We start from the raw sequence: 27,728 nt of genomic DNA, 5'->3' as shown, positions 1-27,728 counted from the left end.
TGTGCCTTAATGAATCGACAGGGGCCCTCGTCAGTCTATGCCCCTTTCATCCGGCTGAGACATCTCATCATTTACATTTTTCCCATTTTCACGTCTATTTTCACTTCGTCTTGAATCCCAAGTGACCCGAGTTTCATGAGATTTCAGGCTACTAAAGCCTCAAGTCATCATCGTTGTACCAATGAAGCGTCTTTTTCAGACAGACTGGCGCAAGGACCGCGACAAACCCGACAAGCGGCCTAGGAATGACGCGCAGGAGGAGGCGCCCAATGTTCCGACCGATGTGTTTCCTCCAGCCCCGTCGACAAGCCTACATGGATCGAACACCATGGCTTCACGTGGGGCATACGAACTGACTACAAGCTCGTCTAGTCCAATAGGCATGAGCGTGTTGCACGATCCCTCCGAGGGAAACGCCGCTGTGGAGTTAGCATTTCTCGGTGTGGAATGAACCATCGCGTATGCTAATAGATGTCTCGATAGCATCGTCTTCATCCATGGCTTGAAAGGTCATCGTGAAAAGACCTGGACATCAGACAAGGCATCTGAGCCTTGGCCTAAAGCTTTGCTTCCGTCCGAAATACCGGATGCCCGAGTTTTGGCGTACGGCTACGACGCAGATGTGGCCAAGGCTACCGAGATGGTCTCAGTCAGTCGCATTCGAGACCATGCGGCGACTTTTTTGAAGAGACTTACGAACTTTCGAGATCGAACCGACAGCGTGGGTCGTTCTGTTTGCCGTTATCGAGAGCGGTTTTCTAACGTTCTTAGTCTGCGCGTCCCATCATATTTGTCTGTCATAGCCTGGGTGGACTGGTCTGTCAAGCTGTACGTGTCACCCAAGTGTTCACCGTCATGAAGGTTGAGGGGAGCCCAAAATAGTACTGTCATGTTAATCTCATCCTTCGACAGGCTCTCGCCCGCGCCCACACAAGAGAACACCTTAAAGAAGTCCTCGAAGCGACCCGAGGCATACTCTTCCTCGGTACACCGCATCACGGCTCAGCTCTTGCTGTGTGGGCAGAACGACTTGGCAAATCCGTTGGAGTGCTAAAGCAGACAAACACCGAAATCCTCGGCGTTCTCAGACCTGAGTCGGAGGTCCTCGCTGAGATTCAGGACAATTTTCACAACCTTACACAATCCCAGACAAAAGCGGGAGTCGGCACTATTCAGATTACGTGCTTCTACGAGGAGCTGCCTCTTCCCGGAATTGGGCTGGTTAGTTGACCTGGCCAACTGCAATGATGCTAATGACTAATCTTCCTCAACGATATCAGGTCGTTCCTCAACACTCAGCCATCTTCCCAGGTAAAGATGCCATTGGAATACATGGGACGCATCATACCATGGTGAAGTTCAGCAGTCCTGAAGATTCTGGATTTATCGATATTTGCGATGAGCTTCGTACTTGGATCAAGAAGTTTGAACGGAAAGTCTCTGTACTACCACGTCAAAGCACGCCACCTCTAGCAGTTGAGGAGCAAAATGAGAAGAGGTCTACAAACCCGCCAAAGAAGACGGCATCCAAATGTACGTAGCTAGAGGGACTTCAAAGATGAGTTCAATATTGATGAATGCGAACAGTTCTTGTCCCATATGCGAAAAACAAGAGTTTCGTCGAACGATCCGACATCTTTACACGTCTTAAGAGCGAATTTTGTCATGGTCCTGAGGACGACATTGAAGATGCTAGATCTCGAGTTTGTCTTTATGGCCTCGGAGGGATTGGGTAAGTCGTAGGAAGCCACTCAAAAGGTTCAATTCGCTAAGACTGCGTAGAAAGACTCAAATCGCCATTGCGTATACCTACTGGCTACGCAAGGCCCATCCTGAAATTTCTGTTTTCTGGGTACACGCCAGTGATTCAGATCGGTTTCGTCAAGCCTATTCTGAGATTGCGGAAGAATGCAACATTGCCGGTCGTAGTGACATTAACGTCGACGTGCTAACGCTCGTAAAATCTTGGTTTGAGCGGCAAAAGACTGGCCCCTGGTTTCTGGTTCTCGACAATGCCGACAATACCGAGCTGTTCTTTAATGATCATACTCAACCCAACAACACCAGTTCATCTGACGTCGAATCGAACAAGGGTAACAGCAACATGGCCCGCTTCATTCCCCAATACGGCAATGGCTCGATCCTCGTTACAACACGGAACAAAGAAGCCGGATCGAGACTTGTTCCAGGCCAACCATTAGTGGAGATTGGACCTATGAGCGATGGAGAGTCGCTTCAAATGATTCGCGAGATAGCTGGAGACTCTTCGCTGTCAATGGATGCCGCTACCGTCCTTTCAAACCGCCTTGAAAACCTACCACTCGCTATTGCCCAAGCTGCAGCTTTTATGCATGAAAATTGCATGAGCCTACATCAATATCTTGTTATTCTGAGTAAGGGCGATGGTGTCGAAGTTCAGCTACTGGGTGGGAATTTTGAAGCCGTTGGTCGAGACGCAGACGTTCCACACGCTGTAATGGCGACATGGGTGGTGTCGTTCGAGCATATCAAGAAAAGGAACCCACTTGCGGCCGATATCTTGTCGATGATGGCTTTCTTTGATCGTCAAGCGATTCAAAGGCAGTTCATGACTATCTACATGTACTTGGAAGTAAGTCGCGAAAAGAAACAATTCGATAATGAAAGCGACGAGAATGAAAGCGACGACAATGAAAGCGACGACAATGAAAGCGACGACAATGAAAGCGACGACAATGAAAGCGACGACAATGAAAGCGACGACAATGGATCGTCACCAGGACAATGCGAAGCCAGACATTACAAAGCGTATTTCGATTTCAACGCGAAATTCCTAACCTCAAAAGACTTTGAAGACGACTCCAGGGAAGACATTTGCGACTCGATTAAGTACGACGTCAATGAATACTTCGGAGATCCAGACCAAAGTCTAGAAACTTTGGAGCGAGATGGGGCTTATTCGATTCTTCTCGAGCAAGCTCTAGGTATTCTCAAGGCTTTTTCGTTCATCAAGGAGAACAAAGATGGAACCTTATGCATCCATCGTCTCGTTCAGTTGGCAACCGCAGATTGGCTCAAGCGGAAGGGCACCGCAAGGCGGTTCTTCGAAAGGGCGCTAGCAACGCTGAACGACTTCTTCTTGGCTTCTAGAGAGACTTTCTCTTTCTCTTACAAGACCATTTCTCATTATCAAGCTTTATTAGCGGCAAATGCAAGAAATCCCTCCTTGGGCAACGCCTCGATCTTCATGATTAGGCACAGCATGGCAACATTCTACTGCTTTGTTGACCAGCATAGGCTCGCACTCGACTACGTTGAGAAAGCCTTGGAAACAAAAGAATATGATCACCAGGAAGAGTCCTACTTTGAAGCAAGACGGCTCAAGGCAACGATTCTTCAACATCTCAACCGCAACCAAGAAGCGAAGCAAATCCTCATTGAGCTAGTTACCATCCTACCTCAGAATAGTGAAACCAAGCTTTTGACGATAGAAAACCTTGTTAGCTTGTTTCTTAAGTTAGAAGACTACGGAGAAGCAAGAGACTTGCTGGTTGGTGACCATGCTCTGCCCCTAAGGCAAAAAGCATGCCTGATAGTTTACTTAGGCACGGCATTTCACAAGCTGGGCGACATAGAAGCTGAAGAAAAGACAGACTTTTGGGCATTTGAGATTGTGAACGAGGCGTTAGCATCCGGTAAAGCCGCCAATCTTATGTCTGTCTTCGAAGTGGCTTTCACGTTTGCCTCACAGGGGAAATGGAAAGAGGCAGAGAGAATCTGTCGTCAGCTACTACTATCCAATATGTTGGATAAACTCGAGGCATCTAGTATGCAGCTTAATGTATTGGGCATGCTGGCGACTGCCTTATATCAACAAGGTCACCACCTAGAAGCTATAGATACCCAGCGCCAAGTTGTGCGCCTGTGCAGCAATTCTGGAGAATCTCAACCCAGGTCGAACGAGGAAGCCAACGCACTTCTGAATTTGGCCATTATACAGCTTGAATCAGAGTTGTTCGAAGACGCAGAAGAGAGTATCGCCCACGCGCTTCAGTTGTTTCAAGGCATACATGGCGACACTGGAAAATCTGTACTTAGCTGCGTATATCATCTGGGCTTCATCAAGTACAAACTTGGTAAGTGGGAGGAATCAAAGAATATCCTAGAGAACGGTTACCAGCGAAGCGTCGATGAGATGGGCTCGCTCGACCCGCTTTCACATCGTTTCAAAAGAGTTATGGAGTGTCTCGCGAAACACACATTGGATTCAGAAATGGTGGAATGAAAGAAAAAAAAATAAGGAGTAAAAGCCAGAACGTTGGATTTACAAGAGAAGGGATGTATGAGTATGAAGTCATGAAAGCTCAGAATAGGCTGTTTGAGTAGTAGGCGGGTTCATGAGTCTAGCCATCGAAAGGGCTGAAGAATGAAAACCTGTGTGTAAGTTCATAGTAACACTCCTATGGCAAGATGAGAGTTAGGACTACCAACCTCCGCCCTTTGCTGAAGAGGTACGAAAAGACTAGACTGTCTCAAACTATCGCCCAGACAGCTGTTAGATAATACAAGTTCGCAATTCGCATTCTGAAATTGTGTCACAAAACTGATACGAGCTGACCCAACCCCATTGATTGACGAGTCGCGTCAATATCGTCCCCGATTTCTTTTCGACAGCCTTTAATACATATGTTCTTTATGTAGATATAATGAGAATGGGAAAAGATCGACATGTTACTCGTTATTGCCTTAATTGAATGCGTGTATCTGTGTGCGGGTGGTATTCGGCACCCTATGGGACGAAGGCTTCAGATAATACGTTTGATACGAACAACGCTTATCATACCAAATACCTCGGGGCCCATTCTCCTGAATCAAAGTAGTCAAAGGGTCTTAGTTCACTCACTCACATGTCTTCAGAAGTAACACCGACCAATGCTGATGACGTCGCTTCAACTCAACGGAGAGCACGGCCGAGGAATGAAGTATGACGAATTCTCATACTCGGGACCGCAAGGCGCGTACGTGGCCAATGACTCGATCACATTCCTCACACAAGCCACCAAACATCATTGACAACGGTTCTACCGTGTCCTTGTGATGGAAATCCACCCGTTAGACCCATCCAGTCGTTCCACCCGCCGCCAACCCGCCCTAGCAAGACATTGTGTAACAAGGAGTCGGGACCCTTCTTCATCACCACCGCACCGAGACAGAGGGTCTCCGGCAAGGCGGCACAGAGAAGTCGACAGGTCAGCGAAAGGGATGGGCAACTGGGCAGATATTCAACGTGGCAGACTGTGTACGTGTGCCTGTATCGTCTTGATGAAAACCCTTCATCCGGAAGAGGTCCGGAAGGGAGGTCGTTCTGTTTCCATGAGCTCACGGACGATCTGGTGGTATTCAGGCCCCCTCAGGTGAGAACACGTTTGTACACAGCATGAAGGAAAAAGCGCGGAAGATACATCAGTTTCCTCCCGGCGCGTATCAAAAGATCAGCGTAGAACAGGCGGACCCACGGAACGGAGCGGCAGACCCGCATCGCAGGAGACACACGGGCGACGGAGGGCAAGGGAGAGTCAGCCAGGCATTCTCGTCTATCCATTCACCCATTCAGAGAGGGAGACTAGAGAATCGTCCAGTGTCTGGCTCGTGCGTTGGCGCAAGTCCTGCAAGAAAGGGGAGAGATAGTGAGGGGCCATGGTTGAAGGGGGAAGCACGACGGTTTGTGACTTGCATATGCCGCTTCAGCTGAACTAGACGACGACTACGAGAGAGTTTCTTACCCCTTTCAGCATTGCGCTTTGAGGACAGGGTATGTCCCGGCAGATGTTGCCCGGCAATTGGATCCCGTTGGAGGCCGATGAGGACGAGCGCGACTTACATCAGCGGGATGCTGCATTATCTGCGTTTATCGTAGGCAACTGTCGTCAGGACTGCATGCTAGGTACCGTGATATCTTTACCGGAGCAAATGCGGCTTGCCTGACAGGATTAAGAAGAGGGCTAGTGGGCTAAGACTTAGCCCACTTATCAGAGGCCCATCAGCCACGTTTCGAGGGTTCGTCACGATGCATCAAGTGCCGGTACGACGTGTCCTGTCACTTGTGCCTGTATCCATGGCTGCGATTCACCCAAGCCTCCTAAGATCAGGTAGATCCTCCTCGTCCAGACATGTCCGCCACGCGTCCAGCTGCCTTAGGAGGCCGCGCCCAGCGCCGAGCCCCCCGTCAAGTCTGGAAAGTCGAGTTGGCTGGTCTGGGCATCCAGTAAGGGACGGGATAAGGTACCGGTAGTCTGAAGTTGGCGCCGCGCTCAGAGATGGCCAGTGATCCACGAACGACAGTGGCCCCCAAGAGAAAAAGTCGCCAGATCACCACCAAGGATCACGTCGATGAATCGCTGACGGGCACGACGGGGTGGGATTGTGGACTGATGATGACTATGAGGGGGGCTGATGAGAGTCAATGCAAATGGGATCTCCCAAACCAAAATCCCGGAATCCATGTCAAGGGGGAAGGAAGTTTTCAGTGGCTTTCTCATCAGGACTGACATGCTGGAAAGCCAAACCACCACAGTGACAGCGAAGCCCCTGGTCCAGCCAGGCACGCCGTCAAGTGCGCCATGTGCGTTGGAGTTGCGACAGCCAGGTTTTACCTTGTCGTTGCTGTCTCGGGTTGTCGTTGGAGGGTTGCTACCTTCCATTAAGTAAGCAAGACGGAACCCGTCAGCCAGGCACACTAACAATCACCTCTTGCTTATGGCGCAAGCCTCCTTGTCGTGCTTACCTTCACCATGGTGCCTCCTTCCTCAAGGACTGATTGATAACGTGACCTGTTAAGCTCCCTCCTTCCCCCTTCTTCCCATCTCTAGCCAATCAATCACCCGGTCCCTCTTTCCCCCTTACATCCCTCGGTCCAGTCCGTGACATGCAGCCCCACCCATCGTCTTTTCCCACCACAGAACGGTGAACCCGCCCATCTGAGTGGTCCCTGGTCATCTGCTGTGGCGCGGCTTAGAATCCGGGCGTGTCGCATATCCCCTCCAAGTCCATCCTCTCCAGCCAATCACACCCAATTATCTGCAGGGAAAGAGTCAGGGGTTCAGGCACCGAATTGCCGTTCCTTCTCCCATCCAATCGACCCCCGCTGCCATTCCAGAAGGTCTGGAGCCTGGGCGCTGCCAACTGCTCTGCTTTTTTCCACGTCCATCGTATCCGTCAACGTATCGTCGCCTCAACTGTCCAATCGAATCGATTCTTCCCCCCTTGCTTCAATCGCACAACCTTATTCCTTGGCCCTGCTCGGTTTTGGCGGCTGGACTCTGGAGACCTTCCAGGCAAATCCAGCTTCTGACGATCCGCCCTTCCCCTGCTGGAGTCCTGACGCTGGCCTGGTTGTCCTAGTCTCGGTCTGCTGGCGGCGGCTTCGGCGGTTGTGTTTGTGCAGTCCGCGCTGTGCATTAGGTTATTATTCTCCGAGCGCTGGTCCGCAGCCACACGGCACAGAGTCAGTAACCGTGGGAAAGAAGCACTGTGAGATATGTCGACTCACCAACGTTCGACCACGAGCGTCAGCAACACCATCACGAACCATCTCGACCACTTTCCAAGACCTCCCGTGAAATGAACCGACCACCACTACCCCAAGAAGCAAATCAAAACCGACTCACCAGAGTGACCACACTCATTGAGCCAACTCTCACCGCAACCGCGCACCGCCGCAATGGGTTTCAACCCTGAAACTCCACCCGCTCATCTCGGTCCTCCATCCCCAAAGAGGTCACCATCCCCCCCTGTCTTCAAGCTCTCGAGGTCGAGCATGCCCTGTCCCTCGAATGCTTAGCATCAATAGTCAAAAGATGTTCCCACTCAAAGAAGGCTTGGGTATGGGTCCAGAGACGCAGCTGGGCCTCGTCTCCGACACCATATTTTGCCCCTCTCTGTCCCAGTCTCCCTCCCTGCCTTTGGTGTGTACGAGGTCGAAAACCGAGGTACTCGCGCCTACCCGGTACCACCGCCCCTGTCGAGACGAGTTTCGTCACAGCCCATCATCGTCCGATATCACAAAACCCGTGTCCCTCTTTTTTCTTCCTCGTCTTCTCTCACCATCTCAACTCCTCGTCTCACGATCACCAACCAAGTACACCTCCCATACCTATACCACCAAACAGCCACCAATACTCCGTACCATACAACGAACACACGGCCTCAAGCAAGACGCATACAACGCACGAACCCGCACACGCACGCCAAGAGATCTGCACGCTCACACACACACCTTTTCGGGCTTTCACTCTTAACACACCAACATCCCACACATTCTTCCTACCCAAAGTCTAATCCTTTCCACACACCATCACCTACATCACACCTCAACCGTGTGTTGCTCGTATCCCAGACAGCAGAAGCTGCACCTCGCCTCTCTCTTTTTACCCATCGAGCGCCCGCACGCACTCGTGTCTGCTAGTCCAGCTGGTCTGATCCAAAAACCTTGCCTTCGCTATACATATTTTTCTGCCGACCTGCCGGTACACACTTCCTCAACGCCACTCTTTCACCAACCAAGACGACTCGTCGCTAGCTCGACGTCCGTAACAACAACAACAACAACAACTCCACGATCATTCGGAGAGAAGGAGGATTCTGGGAATCAAAGGGAACAAGAAAAAACAAGAAAGCGGGATATCAGAAAGAGACTGGAATTGGGGAACCTCGTCAACGAAACCGGTCCGATTCGCGCGAACGCAAAGGCAGCTATCTTGAGCCGCCTTCCTTTTTGTTTAATATACCCTCTCCTCGAACACCAACCGACGACGACAAGATGAAGGTCTCACTCGCGATCCTGACGACGCTGTGCGCGTCACTCGCCACCGCAGGCGTGGTTATCACTCCCGTCCGTCAAAATCAGGTCGTGCCCGCAGCACAAAAGGTCTCGGGCGACTGCTTCTTTGGTGTTGTGACGCCTCAAGGTTGCGCGTAAGTCTTCATTCTCGACTGGTCCTCACTGGAACCATGACTAACATGATACTACAGTCCTTTGAGAACGTGAGCCTGGCTTTACTATGCAAAGCGTCAAACGATTCATCATGAGCGATGAGAGGAAACGGCGGGAAAGAGACAGGCCGGAGCTCGTCGGGAGCACGTCAACCACCACGCAACTTAATGCCTCACTGCAGAAGCCAACTCGGGCGGACGTGTGAGCATCCATTGCTCCGACGATTCTGATGAACCGCCTCACTCCCGGCCTCGCCTCTCCTTTCTCTACGGCCAATTTTCACGACGGAGAGGACCACGACGCCATCGGGCCCGTCGTCTGTACCATTTACGACTTATTACATATGTGACCGGTTCACAACAAAGCATCCATCAGCATCAGCGGTTGTTATTTCAGGCGGAATATTATTTGGGCATTTTCATCAAAACGACGATGACTGACGACATGAGCGAGTGAGAGCGAGACGGAAGTGGCAGACACATGGGAGGACGTCGTCAGTGGACCTTACAGAGGAGGATTATGGTCACCCCCAAAACTAATGTTGGCATCCAAGACGTCGCGTCTGCTTGTTCTTGCTTGTCTCGCCGCTGCGCTTCCCCTACGGACCTCCGCGGGGTGGAAGCGCCGGCAGCACGGCATCACCAGCGCAGTCTTGGCATCTTCTTCACCAAATTTCTCTTCTTATTCCCCCTCCAATTTTTTACCATATACTAGATCACCCTTTTCCCAACTTACAAAAGAATTTCAAAAATATTGGATATCACCCCCCGTTTCCCCCCTTCGTTGATGATGCGACTAACTGCCTGAGACTGTCACTAACCGAAAGCTCCAACCCCCACCAATGAATCTAAGCGAACGCGGATGATACTCACGCCAGACAAGCCATGGCGCCCATCAAACACCAACACCATACCAAGTGGCGCAACGCCTCGCGCAGCGGCTGCTACAACCATCTTTCCCCCCCTCTCACCGCGACAAACGCACGTCGTCCATCCACCCCCGCCAGGTCCCAACGGCATAGACGTCTTAGACTTCCGCGTGCCTGAAATGCTAAAACTCCCAAGCCGCAAATTCTGATACGCGAAACCACCTCAGACTTCAGACGCTCACCTTGTCAAGCAAAACCCGAGACCAATTCCCCCAATCCCCCGCCCGTGCCTCGGTTTCGTCCCGACTTGGCCGTGTTCCAGATCCCCCAATCCGGTCACTCTTTGTCTCTCGTCCTGCCCCCAAACTCCACCCTAGCTAGCGGCAACCGTTGTAACCTTCCGCACCTTAAAGCCCACGAAATACCTTACCCTACTCTTAAGGTATTGCGGCACTGGGCGGTACCATGCCCTATACGTGAGCCGCAAAAACCTTAATGTCGCAACTCAAAATCCCCCCCAAACTTAACCATTCACCTGTGGGACCTATGACCTATGACATCGTACCCTCGAGCACCCACACAGACGGGCACGGAGAATAAGTTACCTTGACCTCGTTCTTTGCCCACCGAGAGCTTGGCTTACGTGCCTACGTAGTTGCGTACTACCGCTCTGCGCGCGCGCGTACCTGGCCGTCGACCTGGATACCTGGGCCTGGCGCTGTTCCCTCCCCCTCGGTCCCGAGACAAGTCGAGTCTTCGACACCCACACCAACCACTTTGCCCACGCGTCAGATGCGCAGAAAATAGAAACAGGCCCTACCGATCGAGGACTTTCATTCGCTTGTCACACTTCTTTGGGATTCATTTCATCGGCTACCAGATGAGGAAGCAAAGTGTAAATATTGAATTCCGTTTCTTAGGGTATCATGGTTTCCTGTCAGTCTCTCGTCAACGAAACAAACGCCGCCCATGCCATCTGAAATGCCCCCCTCTGTCCGATACTAAACATTCCTCCCAATCGTGTGTGATCAATTTGAATTGGTAGCCGCCGTCGTTCAACATCTGAGGGGGTACTTGGGGGCACGATCGGCCTTCATTCCGCCCCAGTGAGTCTCAGGTGCCTCACTGCCATCTTCACCAATGGCATGTGGCTTCCAGGGCTCGTCAAAGGCCTCGAAGAAGAACACGTTGAAGCCCCAGTTGACCATACCGCAGACACTAGAGTCGTAGAAAGCCTGAGCGTTGTCTTGTCCCGGGATCGCCTGCTGATACTTTGCACCTTCACTGGGCCAACCTAATTTCAGTCGATCTTGTTAGCAACTCGTTCACGATGACCGTGTAGAACCATTTGGTATGGCGATCACTGCTCAGAATGTATGACATAGGTGATGAGTATCACCGAAGAGGCAACCACCAAGATCAGAGTGATGAGTGAAGCAGTTCGACTTACCCGTCTCCCCAACCCACAGCTCAGGCTTGGTGAGCGATCCACTGACGCTCTGGATGCGTCCAAACGCCTGCATGATGGAGTCGAAGAAGCAAGCAGTGGCGTTGTCGCGCGTCTGACCCTGCCAGTAGGAAAAGGCGTTGGTCAGAAGAATGTCGGCCTCCTTGATGACGGCATCGGCCGTGCCGTCTTGGTACTTGTTCCAGCTGTCCGCGGTACCGATCTTGAAGAGCGGGGCCGCCTTCTTCATGTCCTTGATCTTGTCCGCCAGCTCGGTGCCGGTGAAGTTGCCGCGGTACATGGACTCGGATCCGACAGTGATGGCGTAGACTTGGTCCTCGTAGCCGGGTGTGTGCTTCAGAATTGCGGCCTTGTCGGCGGCGTACGACTCTTCGGTATCGGGCCTGTCCGAGTCAGCGGGAGCACTTTCCCAATAAGCTTCACTCGATTTGGGGTAAAGTGAAGTATATCGCCGGACGAGGTTGGTCTACCAAATGCCCAGAATCACCTGGAATTCTTCCTTCTTGGCTGCGGGAAGAATGTACTGGGCAGTGTTGCACTGGTCAGCAGCATAGATGCGGACGATGCTGCTTCCCGAAGCATCTCGGATGGCCCTGAAGTCCGCTTCGTAGTCTGCCTGGTACTTGCACTGCCCGCCCGGCTGCTTCGAACCGAGAGCGAAGCCCAGATGTCCGGATGCGAGGACCAGGCCAGGGGCAGAGGCCAGCAAGGCGGCGAGGACTGAGGTGGAGCGCATTTCGACGGTCGATCTGTTGGTGCTTGCCCGTGCCTAGGTAAGATATCTGAGGCGGCAAAAGGTGTAGCTGCGACAAAAGTCTCGCAAGAGTAAAGGAACAGGAACAGGGTAGAGATGTGAGTAGGTAGGTGACAAAGGGCGATGCAGGAAAAGAATGGTTTGATCAGTCGGCGAAGAGGATGAAGGTCCAAGAAAAAGAGGGAGTCAGAGATCCACACGCGTCTACATTCAACTCTCATCAATGGTGATTCTCCAAAGGCAGGAAGGGAGGGTATTCATCACCAGTTTGGGAAGGAGGCATCCTGCCATGTGCTGCATGTCCAGATTGGGCAAGAACGAGATGCAGACAGGGTCCAACCTTGACATCCCGCACCTCCCTCACAACTCGGGACGAACCAGCAGCTCCCAAGAATGCACTGATCATTTATGCTTTCTCAAACTGTCATATTTCTATCAGATCTTGGCAGCTTTGCGATCATTATTGTTAATCCTAACCATGTTGGGGTTTGCGCACCCCGATCGATAGCTCGATCTCGGATATAATTGCTTGGAATAAGAGTTGCTTCAATCGCGTTCTCAACGGACAGTGCTGTTGCCTTCTTTCTTCCCCTGTCAAGACAATTATCGCGAATGCGATTTAAGCTGAACCAGAAAGGGATTTTCGCCCATATTTTATCATTATTTGCTGTCATCCACAGTACCTCTCACACAGAAATAAGTCCGACCGTCCAGTTACTAAAAGAAGTCGCAGCTATTCCTCACGTCACATCACGATTCAACTGAAAAACACAAGTGTCGTGAGATAATCTAGAAACCCCTGTGGGTTTCAGTTGTTCATTAATCAATAACAGAAACTATGTAGTCCCATGGCCAGGGAAAGAGGGTATAAAGCGATCCGCCATGTACAGGAGGCTCGATTCGTCGTCATCTATTCGCCAACGTGGCGACCATCTTGATCCTGCCCCAACTCCCGATTCATGCAGTGATATTCAGCCGTTCAATTATGTATGCAGATTTAAAGGAAGGACATGAAAGTTTGTACGCCGACCAAAGCACCAGCTGCAAGCCAGAGGTTGGTGGATGTTGAGCGGCCAGCAGCGTTGCCGGTACCAGTCGGGTTGCTACCACTGGGGGCAGTGGAGGTAGAGCACTCGCCAGTGAACTTTGCCGCCGCATTCGCGCCCAGGGGAATCTTCTGAAGGTTCGAACCGCAGTTGTTGTAGGGGGCAAAGTGGAGGGCGGGTGTCTCCTGGTCGAAAACGACGTAAGTCGAACGGAGGAACGAGTCACCAAGCAGATACGAGCCGTCGGTTGCCTTATCAGCTCCGAGGACACACTGGTTGTTGCCCACGTTCCAGATGAACTCCTGAATGGGTACCTTCATGGTGTAGTCGCCAAACTTGAAGTCGATAGTGCCTGTGGTGCTGCAAGGTACCACATACATGTTGACGGATGAGTCAAGCTGGCCTCCCAGATCAGATCCGAGTGAGTCGACGATGGCTGAAGGAAGATAGCTCAGGGTGGCGCCAGTGTCGAAGAAGACGGGGAATTGGGAGTTGGCGTAAGTCTTGGAGCTGCTTCCCGACTTGCTCAGGCCCACAGAATCCAGCTGAACCCAGTACCTAAGATATTCAATTAGCCATTGTCGTAAAGAACAGAAGAGTAATTACTCACCTCCACAGGTTCTCGTTGTTCTGAGGCCCAAGGATGGGCGCCGAGTGCAGGGTGCCACTGAATTTCTTCGTGTCGACACCGCCGAAGGAAATGAGACCGCTACCCGTCTTCTCGTCCTTGGTTCCGAGCGCGATACCAATGGTGAGAGACTCAACGATGTTCTGGGCCTTCATCTCGTCAAGCACGGTCGGGTACCCAGTGTTGTTGGTCGCCTCGCCGAAGCTCAGGCCGAGGATACCTCTGTTAAGGTCAACACTATCAGTGGCATAGCCAAAAATTGTGTCTCGCAGTGCAATGTCTGTAAATTGTGATTAGTGGGTTGATCGGGCGCCAGAGCGAGGTAGCACATACCGCTGCCGGGAAGCGTGATGTTATCGCTGACATACTGCAGAACGACCTCCCCCTTTCCATACTTAATGCGACCTGTCTGGCGATAAACAGACGAAGTCGAAGAGTCTTGAGGGTCGTACTGGCCATTGGCTCTGCAGGATTGTGTCTGTGCGCTGCTGCCAGCGTTGGCGCAGTTGGGGTTGACCCAGAGTTCGGAGGAACCAGTGTCAATGGCAACCTTTGTGTCTTGGCCGGGCGTACCAATGTTCACTGAGAACAATGATTAGTAAATGTGATTGGATTTCAAGCGCCTAGGAGAATACTCACGCTCAATCAAATAGGTAGTCGTCGTCACGTTGAGAACTGGGGCGTCTGTATCTGAGACCTGTCTTCTGCGCAGCTTGTCCAGAGGGTGCAGTCTGACGTCTTGGTAGACAGGCAAAGAAATGGCACCGACACCACCAGAGGACTGTGTATCGTCGCGACGAGCCGATAGAGCGGATGCGCTTGCCGCGAGGGCGGCAAGAGTCAGGCTACGAGCAACCATTGCGATATTCGGGTCCTACTCGGTTTTGGGGGTTCCGGATCGATGTCGTCGGGGTGGTGTACGTCTAGCGATGTGACGTTGTGAACGTTCGTTGTCTAAGAAATGCCGGCGAGAGTTTGTAGATGCAGATTCGCAAATGCAGGATTCCAAGCCACGAGAACCGAATTCGATAGAGATGCCAAAAACACGAAATGCTGGTGACTGGGGAGACGACGACGGCGACTGGGGGGAGGCCAAAGAAAAAGAAGTGGGATGGCAATGCTTTTAAGGACTGAGGGTGCTGCCTTGGCAGATTGGTTGCCCAGACTCGTAGCGTGGATTGGGAAAGGAGAGGCCAAGGAAGGCGTGGAGGAGTACCGGTATGGATACGCGAGCTGTGTTTGTCTAGGCGCCTGCATCACCGAGAGACCGTCCCCAGGGAAGAAGGCACAGCTGGAAGGCAATCGACCGGGGGCAGTAGTGACTGCAGGTGCGTTGGTGACCTCACTGAATTTGGCAAGGAAGGCGCGGGAGAGTGGCACTGCACTGCACTGTGTGGGCGTAGTGCCGTCATTGCTGACCAAGTAATGTACTTTTTGGTGGTGGGGCCTGCAAAAGAGTACCTTTAACTCCGTCCAAAGCTGGTGCGGGAAGGAGCTCTCTTGAGGCTGAGCTCAGCCGAACTCTGCTGAGACCGCCAACAGACTCAGCAGGCTATGCTTACACACCAGGCAACTGCCAGCCACACAAAGATTTCATTCGTTGGTTCCTGGAGAACTGCGGGGACCTGCTTTCAATACAATTTCCAATTGGCCCAAACATCCAGATGATGGGTTGAAGCAGCAAGCCCAGTCCCTGAATATCGCTCCTTCTCACCTTCCCAGGATTGGAAATCCCAAGGGTTTGGCAACAATTAACTGTTGACCACACAATGGGAAGGGGAAGGAAGCGACAGCCTTTTTTGGGCAGCGCATGCATCATCCCCCGCGAAAGCAATGACCGACGACCGGGATATCGCCAGCATTGTGTGCACTCTATTGAGGCAGGTTCGTCCTCTCTGTTCTACCTGCACCGGCACTCACATAATTAAGGTATGACCAAGGTACTCGTCTTCACTTCACCACTTGCTCTCGAAATACTGACCATGACAGGTACCTAATTCTTACCGCAAGACACCAGCAAAGGATCCAGGCGCCACTTCCCACCAGAAACTGGCGCCAGCAAGCAGCCCAGACGTGGCAACGGAAGCAACGGCCGTGCACAGCCCCCTCCAGGAAGGCGCCGGCTTTCGGCACGACCACATCGAAGCTCCCGGTGGATGGATGACTGACATCCAATGCACAGCACAAACCTTGGCCCCATCCCCGTCGCTGTCTTGTCTCTCTGCCTGGGCTGTCGGCATGCTCAGCGTGTCAGAGCAATACTGGCCCTCGTCAAAGAGTTCCTCTTGCGAACCCTCGATTGGTGTTTGGCATCTCTCGGCTGTCACCACTGCATCGCTTTCTTCGAGACACGTGTGGCTGGTCCACCATCAGCACGCCCAGCCTCTTCCTGACTGGACGTCGTGGCGGGAGGATTACGACGACATCCGTACACCCTCTCTTTACCAACGATCGCCCTCGACCCTCTTTGTTCAGAAACTTGAGTAAACCATCTTTCAACGATATTTCAAGCCAAAGCCAAGAATGGTCGCTGTCGCGCGCATCAGGCTAACACCAAGGTTCTTCTTATTAGGTACCCTAATGCACACAGGCCCTCCAGGGGCCCGTCCGCGCCGTCACCTCATCTCTCTTCCCGCGATCCCTCGCCAACATATCCGGACGAATATCTATGTATTCGTAAACTCGAAAGGTTCCCTTGGCATCTCTTTTCTCGAAACTGCACAAAGGCCATGGCAGCTATGCGGCCACGCCGCTATCCGTCTCGGCCGGTTTTCCAGTCGCTAGTCTGCCATAGGCACATGCACAATTGTCTTTGACACCAACAGTATTCGATGCTCGGCTGCTGTTCATCAGTCTTGGCTGTCGTGGCATCGAAGCAAACGGCCTCTGTTGGCTTGCAGTGGCACACCTCCTGACCTCAAGGAGCTGCAGCCTCGGTCGGGATTTAACCGGACAATAAAGGAATGAGGCGATCGACGTCGATACAAGGACTTGAAGCCAGCCTGCTGTCGTGACTCGGGCAAGCCTCCATCCGCCCCTCAAGCCACCGCGCTGTTTCTCGCTAGCGTAGGCGGTTTCCGCCGGTAAGCCAGTCGATGACGCTCAAAACCCAGAGGAAAACCGGACGAGGCCACAGGCTCTGCCCACGCTATTGTTACCACAACGCCGTGCACAGGTCTTGGCACCCGATTTTGATTGAATTTCCAATAGTCCTGCCCTTCCTTCTCCGTGGCACCTCGTGACTCTCAGTCTCAGTGTACCCAGAGCCTGATCTTTGAAGCTGCAGGGGCGCAGATCTCCCTTGGAATGGAATCCGCAGTGGAGAAACCAAAAATTCCGATTTTCCTAGCCCCAGCATGGCTCGCCTAGCTCGCGAAATTGATTCGGCACCGCAAAGCCAAAGCGGACATCGCTCGGCCCAGGGGGTTTTCGGGCCTTCGGCTTCCCCATCTTCACGAAATCATGCTTCTTTCACTCGCGCGGACCCGTTCCGACCCTACGACAGAACCTGGCACTGTACGCCTAAACGGGAGTCTCGGGCACCATGCCCCAGTCAGTTTCTTCGCACTAGCTCTCAGCCCTGAGGCAGAGCTGCCAAATACGAACGAGTTGGCGGATAGCTTTCCAGATCCTTCGAGGTTGTGGTTACGTTCTTTTTGCTAGCTGAAATCTAGTGAGACCGCCAGGCAGACTACAACAGCCTCATCCGCTCTCCTCCCGCACCTTAATGCACCTTCCAGGCTTCTTTGCGGTAACTCCGCGCCGTTCTGTCGCTCGTGTCCATCTTTGAGCAAATTTGCTGGCTGATTACACGATTGAGGCCAGTCTGTTATCACCTGGCTACCTTGTCACTGCCTTTCCTACGGCTGGCATGGCCCCTTGAAATGATTCACTCAAGTACGGGTAGACCTCAAAGTCTATCCAAGATCTACAACCAGACCGACCCCTGCACTCCTGGCTGACGGATATGTTGTTTAACCTTAATATGACAATGTCATACCGCGCGCAACCCGTCACAAGCCTTCTACTGTCATCCAATTTGGTTTCGGGTCCTTTTTGTGTAACCAAATTCGCCTTCTCGGACACCTCGACTTGGCATTTTTTGGCATTTTTTTTTTCTCCCGCTCTCAGCCGCAGCAGTCTTAGGGCAGGATACCCGTCTCGCAATTGTAAATCTCTGCCCCAAAGCCTCCGCAGCTTCATATCCTCCAACCCTACGCAGAGAATTGTGCCAGGGAATCCGTCTACTACGACGTTGTGGTGAAAGTTCGATGACGAGAAATGCAACGGCTGAAGCATTTCTAGAAGATGGTTGGACCTGACGTCAAAGCCCATTGTAACCCCAGTTGATTGCAAATACGCCACTCGGCTCATCTCAACGGCTGGAGCCAGGTTGTCTCGCAAGAGCACCAACCTGGCTAGCTTCTCGCGGTGGAATGTTCAGCTGCTACTGGTTAGCCTGCCACAGAATTACTGCGCCGAAGCCACCAATGTGGAAATATTTATGCCGCGGCCCTGTGAGACCTTATGGCTGACAGGATACGCCCTATCATTTATGGCTTCCAAGTTGTGTCGCAACAGCCTTGGTGGACGATGTTCAAGGGGAGCGGGGTTTCTTCTCTCTTCCATTTCCTCTCTTCCTCATCAGCCCCTCCTTCTCTCTTCCACCTAGATGTTTTCCATCAAGCAAAATGGCCATCGTGAGTCAGGGGAGCTTTTACGGACGGGCGTCCTACTGATGCATGTTGAAACAAGGATCCTCAAGTACCGTGCTCATCGCTAGATCGCAGCACAACACAAGTTGGCAACTTTTTGTCCAGTAGGCTAAGGTCTGTTGCGCTACCCTTCGTAAATGGCAATGTTCACTCAACCAGTAGCGATGTTTCCATATCGACGCACTATCATAGAACCTGAACCGACATTTTGCGAGTTGATGTAACGCCGTCTACTCGGCCAACTTCATTTTATGATAGACGCCTAGACGCTTCTACTCGTTGCCAAAGGACGTGAACCCAACGGTGTCGATGTCCACGACAGCTTCATGCTGCACTAGGAACGCCAGACCCAAGAAGTGGAATTGGTGCTTCAACTGCGCAGATACTTTGCCTTTCTCGATAGCCAGCTTTCATGTTTCATCATAAAAACATAAGGTCGGCGTTTTATTCGAACCGAGTTAAAGACGCGACATCCTAATCAGGCTTATATCCGCTCACACCTTGACAACGCAGTTATTAACCTACGTCGCCGCTTGAACCTCCCCGTTCGCCCCGAAGAACAGGTGGTCAAGCCTATGTTGCACCAGGATACATCCTCTTCGCTTCATCATGTGGTAGTAGCATGTTTTCACGTGTGAAGTCAAGATGGCCCTTCTTCAGGTTGTTGTAGGAATCATCAGATGTCACAACCAATTGCCTCAGACTCTGTGTCGAATTCACTCGTGATGCTGTAGAAGTCTATGTCCAATTTTAGTTACTGAGAGAAGTCTTTGTCAGAGTACGTCCCGACAGCTCCGCGGTTGAGGGTGCAGGATTGTGACAAGGCAGATGGGAAACCAATTTTGCTGGAAGCTAATTGGAAATAGACCATATGCTGTCCGTTGTTTGCAAGACCTTGATAGTCCCTTGCGGCCTTCTTGTCGATTGTCTATCCACTCTCAAGATGGATTATTTCCACTTTACAGCGTCTATTCTTCACAATATCTTTCTCTATCAAGATCTCCCTTTTTGGATCTGGGTCTCTTAACAACCTGCCCTTTCTTCACGCAGGATTTACAATTCCAAGGCTGTTCTCTTTCGTTACCTTCGAATCAAAGGGCTCTTCATGGCCCTTTAAGCTACTTCTGCACCATCTTTCAAACAAGTAATCCCTATTATACTTGCCTTTGCGAATATTTGCGGCTAGGTACACTAGGGTAGGTCACGCAACAGCTCATCTCGGTGAGTCCCCAGAACGATACTCAATAGCTACTAAGGTGTCACGGCAGAGAACCGGGTGCATCTTGTCTGCTGCTCAAGCTCTAGTCTCAAAGGCAACCAATCGAACAGACTGTTCAACAGACGGGTCAAGATCAACGCGTGGCAGTGGTACAAGAGCGGGCAGCGCAAGATGATTCTTCTGCATGCACTGTTTCGCATGGGGGTACAATATCAACTCCATGTACCGAATCGACATCATTGATCTACTACCAAAGTGCGCTTCCGGTCGAGCGTTTTAAGACAGTCTTAAAACTAGGTAGTTTTAGCAAAGAGTTTCTGTTAGTATCCCTATTATAAGGTAATTAGTTCGAACCGTAGTTAACGAAGAGATTAATTAAACTATATAAACTTCTACGTAATAAGTATAAAAAGGAGGTTCTAACTATAGGTTAGGCTAGCTACGATAATCGTAAATAGGGCCCCTAATTAGCCCCTGCGCAATTGGCCGTATGCCGCTGTCGAATTGGACTTCTAATCCGACAGTTTCCATCCATACATAGTTGAGAACACATATGGATTTAGTACTTCTGAAATGAACTCTGCAAGGTTGTTCAGAGTAACTTGATGTCTTTCAACTTCATCTTTCCAAACGTCGCAAAGGAAGGACCATAACAAGGCGTACTGTAAGATAGAAAAGGTCTGGATCGGCAGGCTGTCGACTTTTCTCTTTGGGCCAGTGAGCACGTGCATACTTTCCTCTTTGTCTCAGTATCATGCTCCATGTCTAGGTCTCAGTATAACGAAGGAAGACACAGCATTGATGTAAGCATATGTCAGATGCCAAGTAATATTAGCCCTATTCGGAAATCCAAGGTAATAGTACACACAGTCTTCGACGATCCAGAAGGCTTGGAGATCTCGTGACATGTCCAGTCCCACGCATCCCGGGCAAAAAAGTGTCGCAGATTTAGAAATCGTGTACGATGGCCGTTACTATACCAGATAGTAACTCGATGTAGTAGTAAACCCCGCTGGCGTTGATCCTCTTAGGACTATGTTGTGAGTTCACATTCTTGTGTATAAAGACAGAGGTATGACCCCGCTTGAGGGGCTATCACAATATCAAACAACTCTTCTCTCATATTCTCACGAAATCCTTCTCTCAAACATCAAGTTAGTAAGTTAGCGATTCAATACGACATAAGCCCAGTGCATTAAATGTTTGTTCTTTTCGTTGTTCTAGACCAACTATAGCCACCTCAACAACGACGACGATAATATCAACGAGAATGCAGCTCTCATCTATGCTCATCGTCGGCCTCGGATTCGCCTCCACCACGTCCGGCTATGTTCTCACCCTGCATAAAGGCGAGAACTGCGGAGGCGCCTCGCAGAGACGCAACATCTACGACAACACCTGCGCTACCACCGATTTTGCCCCCAAGTCCGTCCGGGTCGAGGTCTATGGGGGTTATAACCAGAAGGCGTACTTTTACTCTACCAAGGGATGTATCGCGGGCCAGGAGCTCCGTGGTCCGTGGTATGCTGATCATGAGAATAATTCGTGGAAGAGAGGAGCGTGTATTAGTATGGGTGGTAGGACTGTTAATGCCTTTGGATCTCGAGTGTGAGAGAGCAGTGAACTAGCGCGGGCATAGACCTCCATTCTGGCGGTTGTCATGCCATGGACTCGAGAGTAAACACAACAACCTCTTGAGATCCTGAACCAAATAACTAGACTAAGCTTCGCAACTTACTCTAGGTGTTGGCTCTTAAGCGAATGAACAATAGAAATGCCGGTCGCCTTAATTTTCTGGTCATCGTTTTTTTCCAGGCAACGTGTCATATTGGAACATTCCATCGGGCGAAGTGCCCGTTATTAGTAGGCATATTTCCGAATGTACTTTTGGCCTACTTGAGAGCCCCAAAGGTTGATGCCTCGCCGTCAACGGGGTACTCCAAGCTTCATTACCGAATACTCAGAGGAATATCCTGTGGCCTAATAGGGAGATATCTAGACATACCTTCCACCTGAATATACAGGATACACATATATAGCCCCTCTCAATTCCGTTCCTGTCACCAACCAGCAGGCTTCTGTCTAGATCGATAGGTCAGGTCAAACTGGCTGGGTGTTGGAGTAGTTCAAGCTTAACAATCAAATACGCCCACATCCTACTCGACGACAGGCTACGAGTTCGATTCCCGGCATGTGCACCACGACATGTAGCCTACTGAGGTGAAATCTTTTTTCCATTCTTTTACTTACTTCGGAAAAGGAGCTTACCCTCTGTGACTTTCGGACTACCGGCTTGCTCCCTCGGCATGCCGGGTGTGGGGGGTTTCCGAACTTGACCCACAACGAGCATCTGATTCATGACTCTATTAGGATAAACTAGAGTCTGTGAGCTCTTCATGGAAAATAGGCCACAGGGACTCTTTGACAAGTCTACATGTGCACTCGTTGCTGCATTCGGGCCTCTTTGTGCAGCAAATGCGGGACAAGACGACATGAGTTGTCGTAATGCAAGAGTCCCCGATTGGGCACGGGGAGATAGGAAAAGAGGTAGGTAGGTGATCCACTGTGCCTTCTATTGAGGAAACTTCCAGTGCCTCAATGAACACATCATTGATCATTGCTGGAGACCAGGAACGGGGTGTTTTTTTTCTTTCCTTTTTTGTCCTCCAGGGACGTATGTTTGGTCAAATTATGCCCACGCCTCGTCTTCTATACGGGAATGCGGCAATAAGGGAAGTCTCCCACCGGGAAGATGGGTCGAAAGCGAGTCAAGGCTATACAAGCATTCCTGATTCCGATCGTATGGCGGATTTGTCGTACTAAATACGATGGTAATCAAGCAAGCAACTGTCATGTCAAAACAGCGATTACTGAACGCTCGAGTTTCAGGGTCTTATCCAAACCTCTATCCGACAATCCGAAATCGTTGGGAACTTCCGACTACGTCGCATTTCACGGCCGTTGTTTCGGCTCGTACAGTAATCCCCTTGAAAAAAAGATTATCTGATCTTTGATCATTGTGGAGAGGTCATATTTCCAGCCGCTTCCATGGTGATACATACCCAGCAGAATGCTTGGCGATGAGGTGGATCCCACGGTACGCGTACCTCCCTGCGGCTGATGTCCGTCAAAGAACCAGCGAGTCAGCACTTAACAGACGTAAACCCGCTTGATGGCCCTCACTTCTTAAAACCTCTCGCTTACAACGTAAATGATGATCTACCTGGACGAGTCAGGCTCCTGATGTTCCTAGCAATGGTTCGTTCCGTAACGCTGTCTCGAAGGCCGCTTAGCAATTGAGATTCATGTTGAGTAAAATGGGCGAAGAAAGAAAAAAGGAGAACAATAGGAGATTTATAAGTTGCAGGGAAGCCTTTAACCTGTCAAATACTTACACCATCATTCCCAATCTCAGCACTTCGTTTCAATTTCTCGAAAAGTTCCGGCCCTTTACTTTTGCACCAGCACAAAAGATGCAGTTCTTCACCATCATCGCTCTCCTGGTGCCTTTGGCCCTCGCAGAGACCTGGAACCTTTCCGGCACCTGCTCCAACGACCTCACGTGCGAGATCGACGACCAGTACACCAGCCCTACACTGGTCTGCGGTAACCAGAACGGACATTTCTCTGGCGACGGCAACGCAGGAAAGACGGGCTGCGTCCCTGCTGACACCAAGTGCACATACGTCTGGACCTGCTAGGTTCCTACATCCACTCGCGTCTAGGTATGTAGGCAGTGTGTTGAGAGAAGGAGTGTGGCTGATGGTATTGTTTTGGTAGAGCAAGGAGTTATGGAGCAAAATGGCCGTGTAGTTTCTATAATTAAAAGTCAACTGCATGAGGTTAATTGAGTTTCAACGTAGCGATCTACCGATTAACCGGCGCCGTTCATGGTCCGTGATGTGATCCACTATTCCCGTTTTCTTGACTGCCGTGTGTGTTCCCGGCGCGGGGTACACCCCACTATTCCCGAGGTAACAAACTCCGTGGAATATCCAACCCCCCAGCAACCACCCCAACGTCCACTTGACACATTCTAGAGTCACTTTCAAGTCATCTCATTGCGACGTTACCTTTCAAGCAAGATGAGCTCTGATATTCCTACACTGCAACGAGCAGTTCTGTTTGAGAACCCCGGCCCTGATGCACAGGTCGTTGTCCGGGAAGATGTCCCAGTCGGAACTCCCGGGCCATTTGAAGTTCTCGTCCAACTTGACTTCACTGGATTATGGTAAGTTGACAGATGGCTACCTTCATCACTGGTTCCAACATCGCTAACACCATGGCCATCTTTGCAGCGGGTCAGAAGTCCGAGCGCTCCGTGGTTGGGGTGCTTACGATCCCATCGTGGGCCATGAAGGTATCGGCAGAGTCGTGAAATTGGGAGACAACGTCTCAGAGTCACTCCTGGAGAAGAAGGTTGGAGTCAAGTGGCTCTATAGCGCCTGCGGAGAATGTTCCGTATGCGCGCGCGGATTCCCCAATAACTGCGCCAAGCAGCTGAATACCGGCAAGCACCGTCCTGGGACTCTTCAGCGATACGTCGTCGCGGACTCGAGATACTTGACCTTGATACCGGAGGGCTTGAACGACGAGGAGGCAGGACCATTGCTTTGTGCGGGCCTCACGATGATGGGCGCGCTTTCGATGCTGGACAATGACTTATCTCGAGGCGACTGGGTGGTAATCCAAGGCGCCGGAGGAGGGCTCGGTCATCTTGGAGTGCAAATCGCATCTAAGCTAAAGGGGTTCCGTGTCATCGCGGTAGACACGGGAGATGAGAAACGGAAGTACCTGGAGAGTAGAGCGGATGCATTCATTGACTACGCAACTGAGGACGTGGAAAAGTCGATCATGAATTTGACCGGGGAGGGTGCCCATGCTGTCATCGTTGTTCCCGGTTCAGAGGACGCCTATCGGATTGCGCCAAAGCTTTTGAGGTCGATGGGGACGATCGTTTGCGTTGGACTACCCCGAAATGATTTTGAGTTGCCCATCTCAGTTGCTCAGTGTGCCCTGAAAGGTATGTTCTCTAGCTCCTGGCCGCAAGCTCCAAGGGAAGATGAAGGCTGACACGTTCGCACTAGCTCTGACAATCAAGGGGGCCATGGTCGGGACGGAAGAGCAAATGACGGAACTGCTTCAGGCGGCTGAGAAGGGCACGATCAGGGCTTCTATAGATCTCTTCTCCTTCTCGCATGTTCCCGAGATCATGACCCAGCTAGAGAAAGGAGAGGTTTCTGGACGGGCCGTAGTCAGTTGTCTTTGAAGACCATAGGACACCCTTAGTTCCCCCAGATTATACGGAATGACCTCAGAATGTTTGAGGAGAATAGTCTTGCAGAACATGGTCTTGGAATATGTCTTCTAGATTCTTTACGTAGGAGTTACGACGTCCAAAATGAGGATAGTACTAACGAGCTCCGATTTTGAGAAAAAACAGAATGGTCTCGGTGCATCACTCAATCGTGCACTCCGGGAAACGATGCTCACGGCCATTGGTCGTTTCGTCTGCTGTTGGTTGTACAACGCTCGCCTTCCACATGAGGAAATGGTCCCGCAGAAACCGCTCCAACCGAGCTTGCGTGCTGCAGAGCTGCATGGTTATCACGCGCCAAGAGAGGGGTAAAGAATGGCTGGCAATCCTTGGGGAAACCACATATAATAAGAGGGTGAAAAGAGAGAACCTTGGCTGTCTTTACTGTATCCACATCGTCATGTCTCAAGCTCAAGAGGTTGCGAGGGCGGCACCGTCTCCGCCCAAATCTTCTCCAAAATCTTCCCCTAACTCGCCTCCAAACAATGCCGATGATGCTACCGGCACTATTCTTCCCGATGAGGTCGGAACATTTGGAAAGCGCCTTTCCTGATCATATCGCTAACATCCATAGATTGACGATGACGGCGAGTCGTTGGTCGGACCCGTCAGTGTAGTCTCAACTGGTACATCTCTTGTGAGCCGAAGGACTAATATTGAGCAATTAGAGCGTGGCTTCCTCAAGTACGAGTGTGAACAGTTCAATTTTGGACTATCGGATTGAGAATGGTCGGACATATCACAAGTACAAAGACGGCAGTGAGTATCGAGCCGTGTGGAACCGTCTGACTTTGATACAAGACTCACTCCTTCACGTAGAATATGCTATGCCCAATGATGAGCGGGAGCTTGATCGACTCGGTATGAGCTGATGACCAATTCGATTCACCGAATCTCGAGGACTTCCGTTAGACTAACTGTAGCCTGCGCATACAGACTTGACGCACAACATGTTTCTCCTCACCTTTGAGAATAAGCTTGGGACTGCGCCACCTAACACCGATGCTCAAGCCTCGGCTGTGAACCGGGTTCTTGACATTGGTACGGGAACTGGTATCTGGGCAATTGACTTTGGCGATGAGCATCCCGAAGCTGAGGTAAATCGAACGTTCTTTCTTTACATCAGTCAAATATGCTGAAGTACCTAAGGTCCTTGGCGTCGACTTATCTGCAGCATGGCCAAGTTAGTAAGTTACTCTACCTTACCACCTTATCATGGGTCTCGAACTGCTGTGATGTGGCGACTAATAACCTGCAGCACCCCTCCCAACGTTCGCTTCGAGATTGACGACATTGAAGATACTTGGACCTACTCCCGGCCCTTCGACTACATACACAGTAGAGTCATGACATCTTCGATCAAGAATTGGGAGGACTATACACGAACCTGCTTCGAGTAAGTTGGTTGATTCTTTATCTTCTGAAGCTTTGATTGACGTTGGTAGTAACCTCAACCCTGGGGGATACCTCGAACTCAACGAGATTGATGCTTGCCCGCAGTCCGACGATGGTACCTTGAAGGAAGACTCCGCCATTCTCAAGTCCGTCCGCATGCTCGAGGAGGCCGCCAACCTCTTCGGTCGCCCGTACCACAACGCGCAGGCGCTCAAGGAGATCCTGACAAACATTGGCTTCGAAGACGTGACTATTCAGAAATACAAGTGGCCGACGAATCCCTGGGCTAAAGACGCCAGACACAAGGAGCTCGGCGCATGGTGCCACGAGAACCTGGTTGCTGGCTGGGAGGGCTTCTGCATGGCACCCTTTACTAGAGCCCTGAATTGGTCCAGAGAGGAGGTCTTGATACTCATGATGCAGGTGCGCAAGGAGTTTAGTGATAGAAGCATTCATGCGTACTTCCCGGTGTAAGTTCCAGTCCACTTCTATAGGTACCCCCAGACCTTCGACTAATGACAGCAGCCATTCCATCTACGCCAGGAAGCCTGCGGGGCCAGCCTCAGCATGAGACATGAGCATAATTGAATGGAAGAGCTGGACAACAAGACTTCTATTCTAGCAACGCGCGTTCCTTATCTACGAGGATCAGGTCACTGATCCGGCATTATCCATTGAGGCGAGCTTTCTATAGCATCCAATGACGGCCGTCTCATGCCCCCCAACATGATGTCTCCAAACAAATAGTGTCTTTCGAATCCCTTCGTCCCTTCTGGAGGTATATTCGGAGCTTATGCTGAGAGGGCGGGCAGTGATCGGAAGGGAGATCCGGTGCGCCCATTATTCTCAACAAGAGAAGTTCCTTACGCAAACGCAAGTTTAGCACGCAAATCAAGAGTCTAGAAGGAGATATGTCAAGACCAGCAGATTGCTCGACCGTAACACCCTCTATCGAGACCGACGACTACGGAGAGGAAGACGAGGATGAGGATCAAGATGAGGACGATGTCAACGAGGACGATGATGACGAGGATAATGACGACGCCGCGGATGATGATGACCAGAAACTCACTCAAGCACCACCTCGCAGTGGAACGACCAGTGCGAGCCGTTCAGCCGGCTGTCGTGGTACAATATTAACTTTGGCGCTGTTGAACTCGTAGAACGGAGCCCGCTCGTAATTTATATGCGGTCGTATCAATGTATTGCGTACCTATAAAGCAAATTGACCAAGCGGCTGAGAAAGACCTTTTGAAAGGAGATGGAGGTCGGTGTTTGGCTATTAGTAGATACGCTCACAATGTATTTTATTACGATGCCCCAAATTCTCTGCATACTCAAGTGCCT

The 27,728-nt window shown here is 51.1% G+C and overlaps 11 protein-coding genes across 11 annotated transcripts; 9 read left to right on the top strand and 2 right to left on the bottom strand.

The window, feature by feature from the left end:
- Positions 1-181: 181 nt before the first annotated feature.
- On the top strand, positions 182-4,264 carry CABS01_10590 (uncharacterized protein; the record flags this gene model as incomplete). Its single annotated transcript, XM_060543945.1, has 7 exons — positions 182-426; positions 484-721; positions 772-828; positions 913-1,221; positions 1,281-1,533; positions 1,588-1,732; positions 1,783-4,264. The coding sequence occupies 7 exons, from the start codon at positions 182-184 to the stop codon at positions 4,262-4,264; spliced, it is 3,729 nt and encodes a 1,242-aa protein (XP_060399147.1).
- Positions 4,265-7,811: 3,547 nt separating this feature from the next.
- CABS01_10589 (uncharacterized protein) lies at positions 7,812-8,276 on the top strand (the record flags this gene model as incomplete). Its single annotated transcript, XM_060543944.1, has 1 exon — positions 7,812-8,276. The coding sequence occupies one exon, from the start codon at positions 7,812-7,814 to the stop codon at positions 8,274-8,276; it is 465 nt and encodes a 154-aa protein (XP_060399146.1).
- A 521-nt stretch (positions 8,277-8,797) lies between these two features.
- Positions 8,798-9,025, top strand: CABS01_10588 (uncharacterized protein; the record flags this gene model as incomplete). The annotated part of the gene is made up of 2 exons (XM_060543943.1): positions 8,798-8,952; positions 9,010-9,025. The coding sequence occupies 2 exons, from the start codon at positions 8,798-8,800 to the stop codon at positions 9,023-9,025; spliced, it is 171 nt and encodes a 56-aa protein (XP_060399145.1).
- Positions 9,026-9,451: 426 nt separating this feature from the next.
- CABS01_10587 (uncharacterized protein) lies at positions 9,452-9,685 on the top strand (the record flags this gene model as incomplete). Its single annotated transcript, XM_060543942.1, has 1 exon — positions 9,452-9,685. One exon carries the CDS (start codon positions 9,452-9,454, stop codon positions 9,683-9,685), a length of 234 nt encoding a protein of 77 aa, XP_060399144.1.
- Positions 9,686-10,894: 1,209 nt separating this feature from the next.
- CABS01_10586 (glycosyl hydrolase family 17) lies at positions 10,895-12,043 on the bottom strand (the record flags this gene model as incomplete). The annotated part of the gene is made up of 3 exons (XM_060543941.1): positions 10,895-11,133; positions 11,290-11,690; positions 11,778-12,043. 3 exons carry the CDS (start codon positions 12,041-12,043, stop codon positions 10,895-10,897), a joined length of 906 nt encoding a protein of 301 aa, XP_060399143.1.
- Positions 12,044-13,058: 1,015 nt separating this feature from the next.
- CABS01_10585 (eukaryotic aspartyl protease) lies at positions 13,059-14,594 on the bottom strand (the record flags this gene model as incomplete). Its single annotated transcript, XM_060543940.1, has 4 exons — positions 13,059-13,665; positions 13,718-14,015; positions 14,069-14,317; positions 14,375-14,594. 4 exons carry the CDS (start codon positions 14,592-14,594, stop codon positions 13,059-13,061), a joined length of 1,374 nt encoding a protein of 457 aa, XP_060399142.1.
- Positions 14,595-15,568: 974 nt separating this feature from the next.
- Positions 15,569-16,222, top strand: CABS01_10584 (uncharacterized protein; the record flags this gene model as incomplete). The annotated part of the gene is made up of 2 exons (XM_060543939.1): positions 15,569-15,619; positions 15,725-16,222. The coding sequence occupies 2 exons, from the start codon at positions 15,569-15,571 to the stop codon at positions 16,220-16,222; spliced, it is 549 nt and encodes a 182-aa protein (XP_060399141.1).
- Positions 16,223-20,939: 4,717 nt separating this feature from the next.
- Positions 20,940-21,434, top strand: CABS01_10583 (uncharacterized protein; the record flags this gene model as incomplete). Its single annotated transcript, XM_060543938.1, has 2 exons — positions 20,940-21,190; positions 21,413-21,434. The coding sequence occupies 2 exons, from the start codon at positions 20,940-20,942 to the stop codon at positions 21,432-21,434; spliced, it is 273 nt and encodes a 90-aa protein (XP_060399140.1).
- Positions 21,435-23,142: 1,708 nt separating this feature from the next.
- CABS01_10582 (uncharacterized protein) lies at positions 23,143-23,370 on the top strand (the record flags this gene model as incomplete). Its single annotated transcript, XM_060543937.1, has 1 exon — positions 23,143-23,370. One exon carries the CDS (start codon positions 23,143-23,145, stop codon positions 23,368-23,370), a length of 228 nt encoding a protein of 75 aa, XP_060399139.1.
- Positions 23,371-23,559: 189 nt separating this feature from the next.
- On the top strand, positions 23,560-24,938 carry CABS01_10581 (alcohol dehydrogenase; the record flags this gene model as incomplete). The annotated part of the gene is made up of 4 exons (XM_060543936.1): positions 23,560-23,562; positions 23,710-23,900; positions 23,968-24,692; positions 24,757-24,938. 4 exons carry the CDS (start codon positions 23,560-23,562, stop codon positions 24,936-24,938), a joined length of 1,101 nt encoding a protein of 366 aa, XP_060399138.1.
- Positions 24,939-25,386: 448 nt separating this feature from the next.
- On the top strand, positions 25,387-26,952 carry CABS01_10580 (uncharacterized protein; the record flags this gene model as incomplete). Its single annotated transcript, XM_060543935.1, has 8 exons — positions 25,387-25,509; positions 25,561-25,612; positions 25,806-25,847; positions 25,923-26,083; positions 26,136-26,173; positions 26,245-26,382; positions 26,432-26,851; positions 26,907-26,952. The coding sequence occupies 8 exons, from the start codon at positions 25,387-25,389 to the stop codon at positions 26,950-26,952; spliced, it is 1,020 nt and encodes a 339-aa protein (XP_060399137.1).
- Between the last annotated feature and the right edge of the window lie 776 nt (positions 26,953-27,728).

This window comes from Colletotrichum abscissum, assembly GCF_030869225.1.
Source record: "Colletotrichum abscissum strain IMI 504890 chromosome Unknown Scaffold_27.1, whole genome shotgun sequence".
Lineage (NCBI taxonomy): Eukaryota > Fungi > Ascomycota > Sordariomycetes > Glomerellales > Glomerellaceae > Colletotrichum > Colletotrichum abscissum.
The sequence above is the reverse complement of the archived record's forward strand: the minus strand, read 5'-3'. Positions and strand labels throughout refer to the sequence as shown.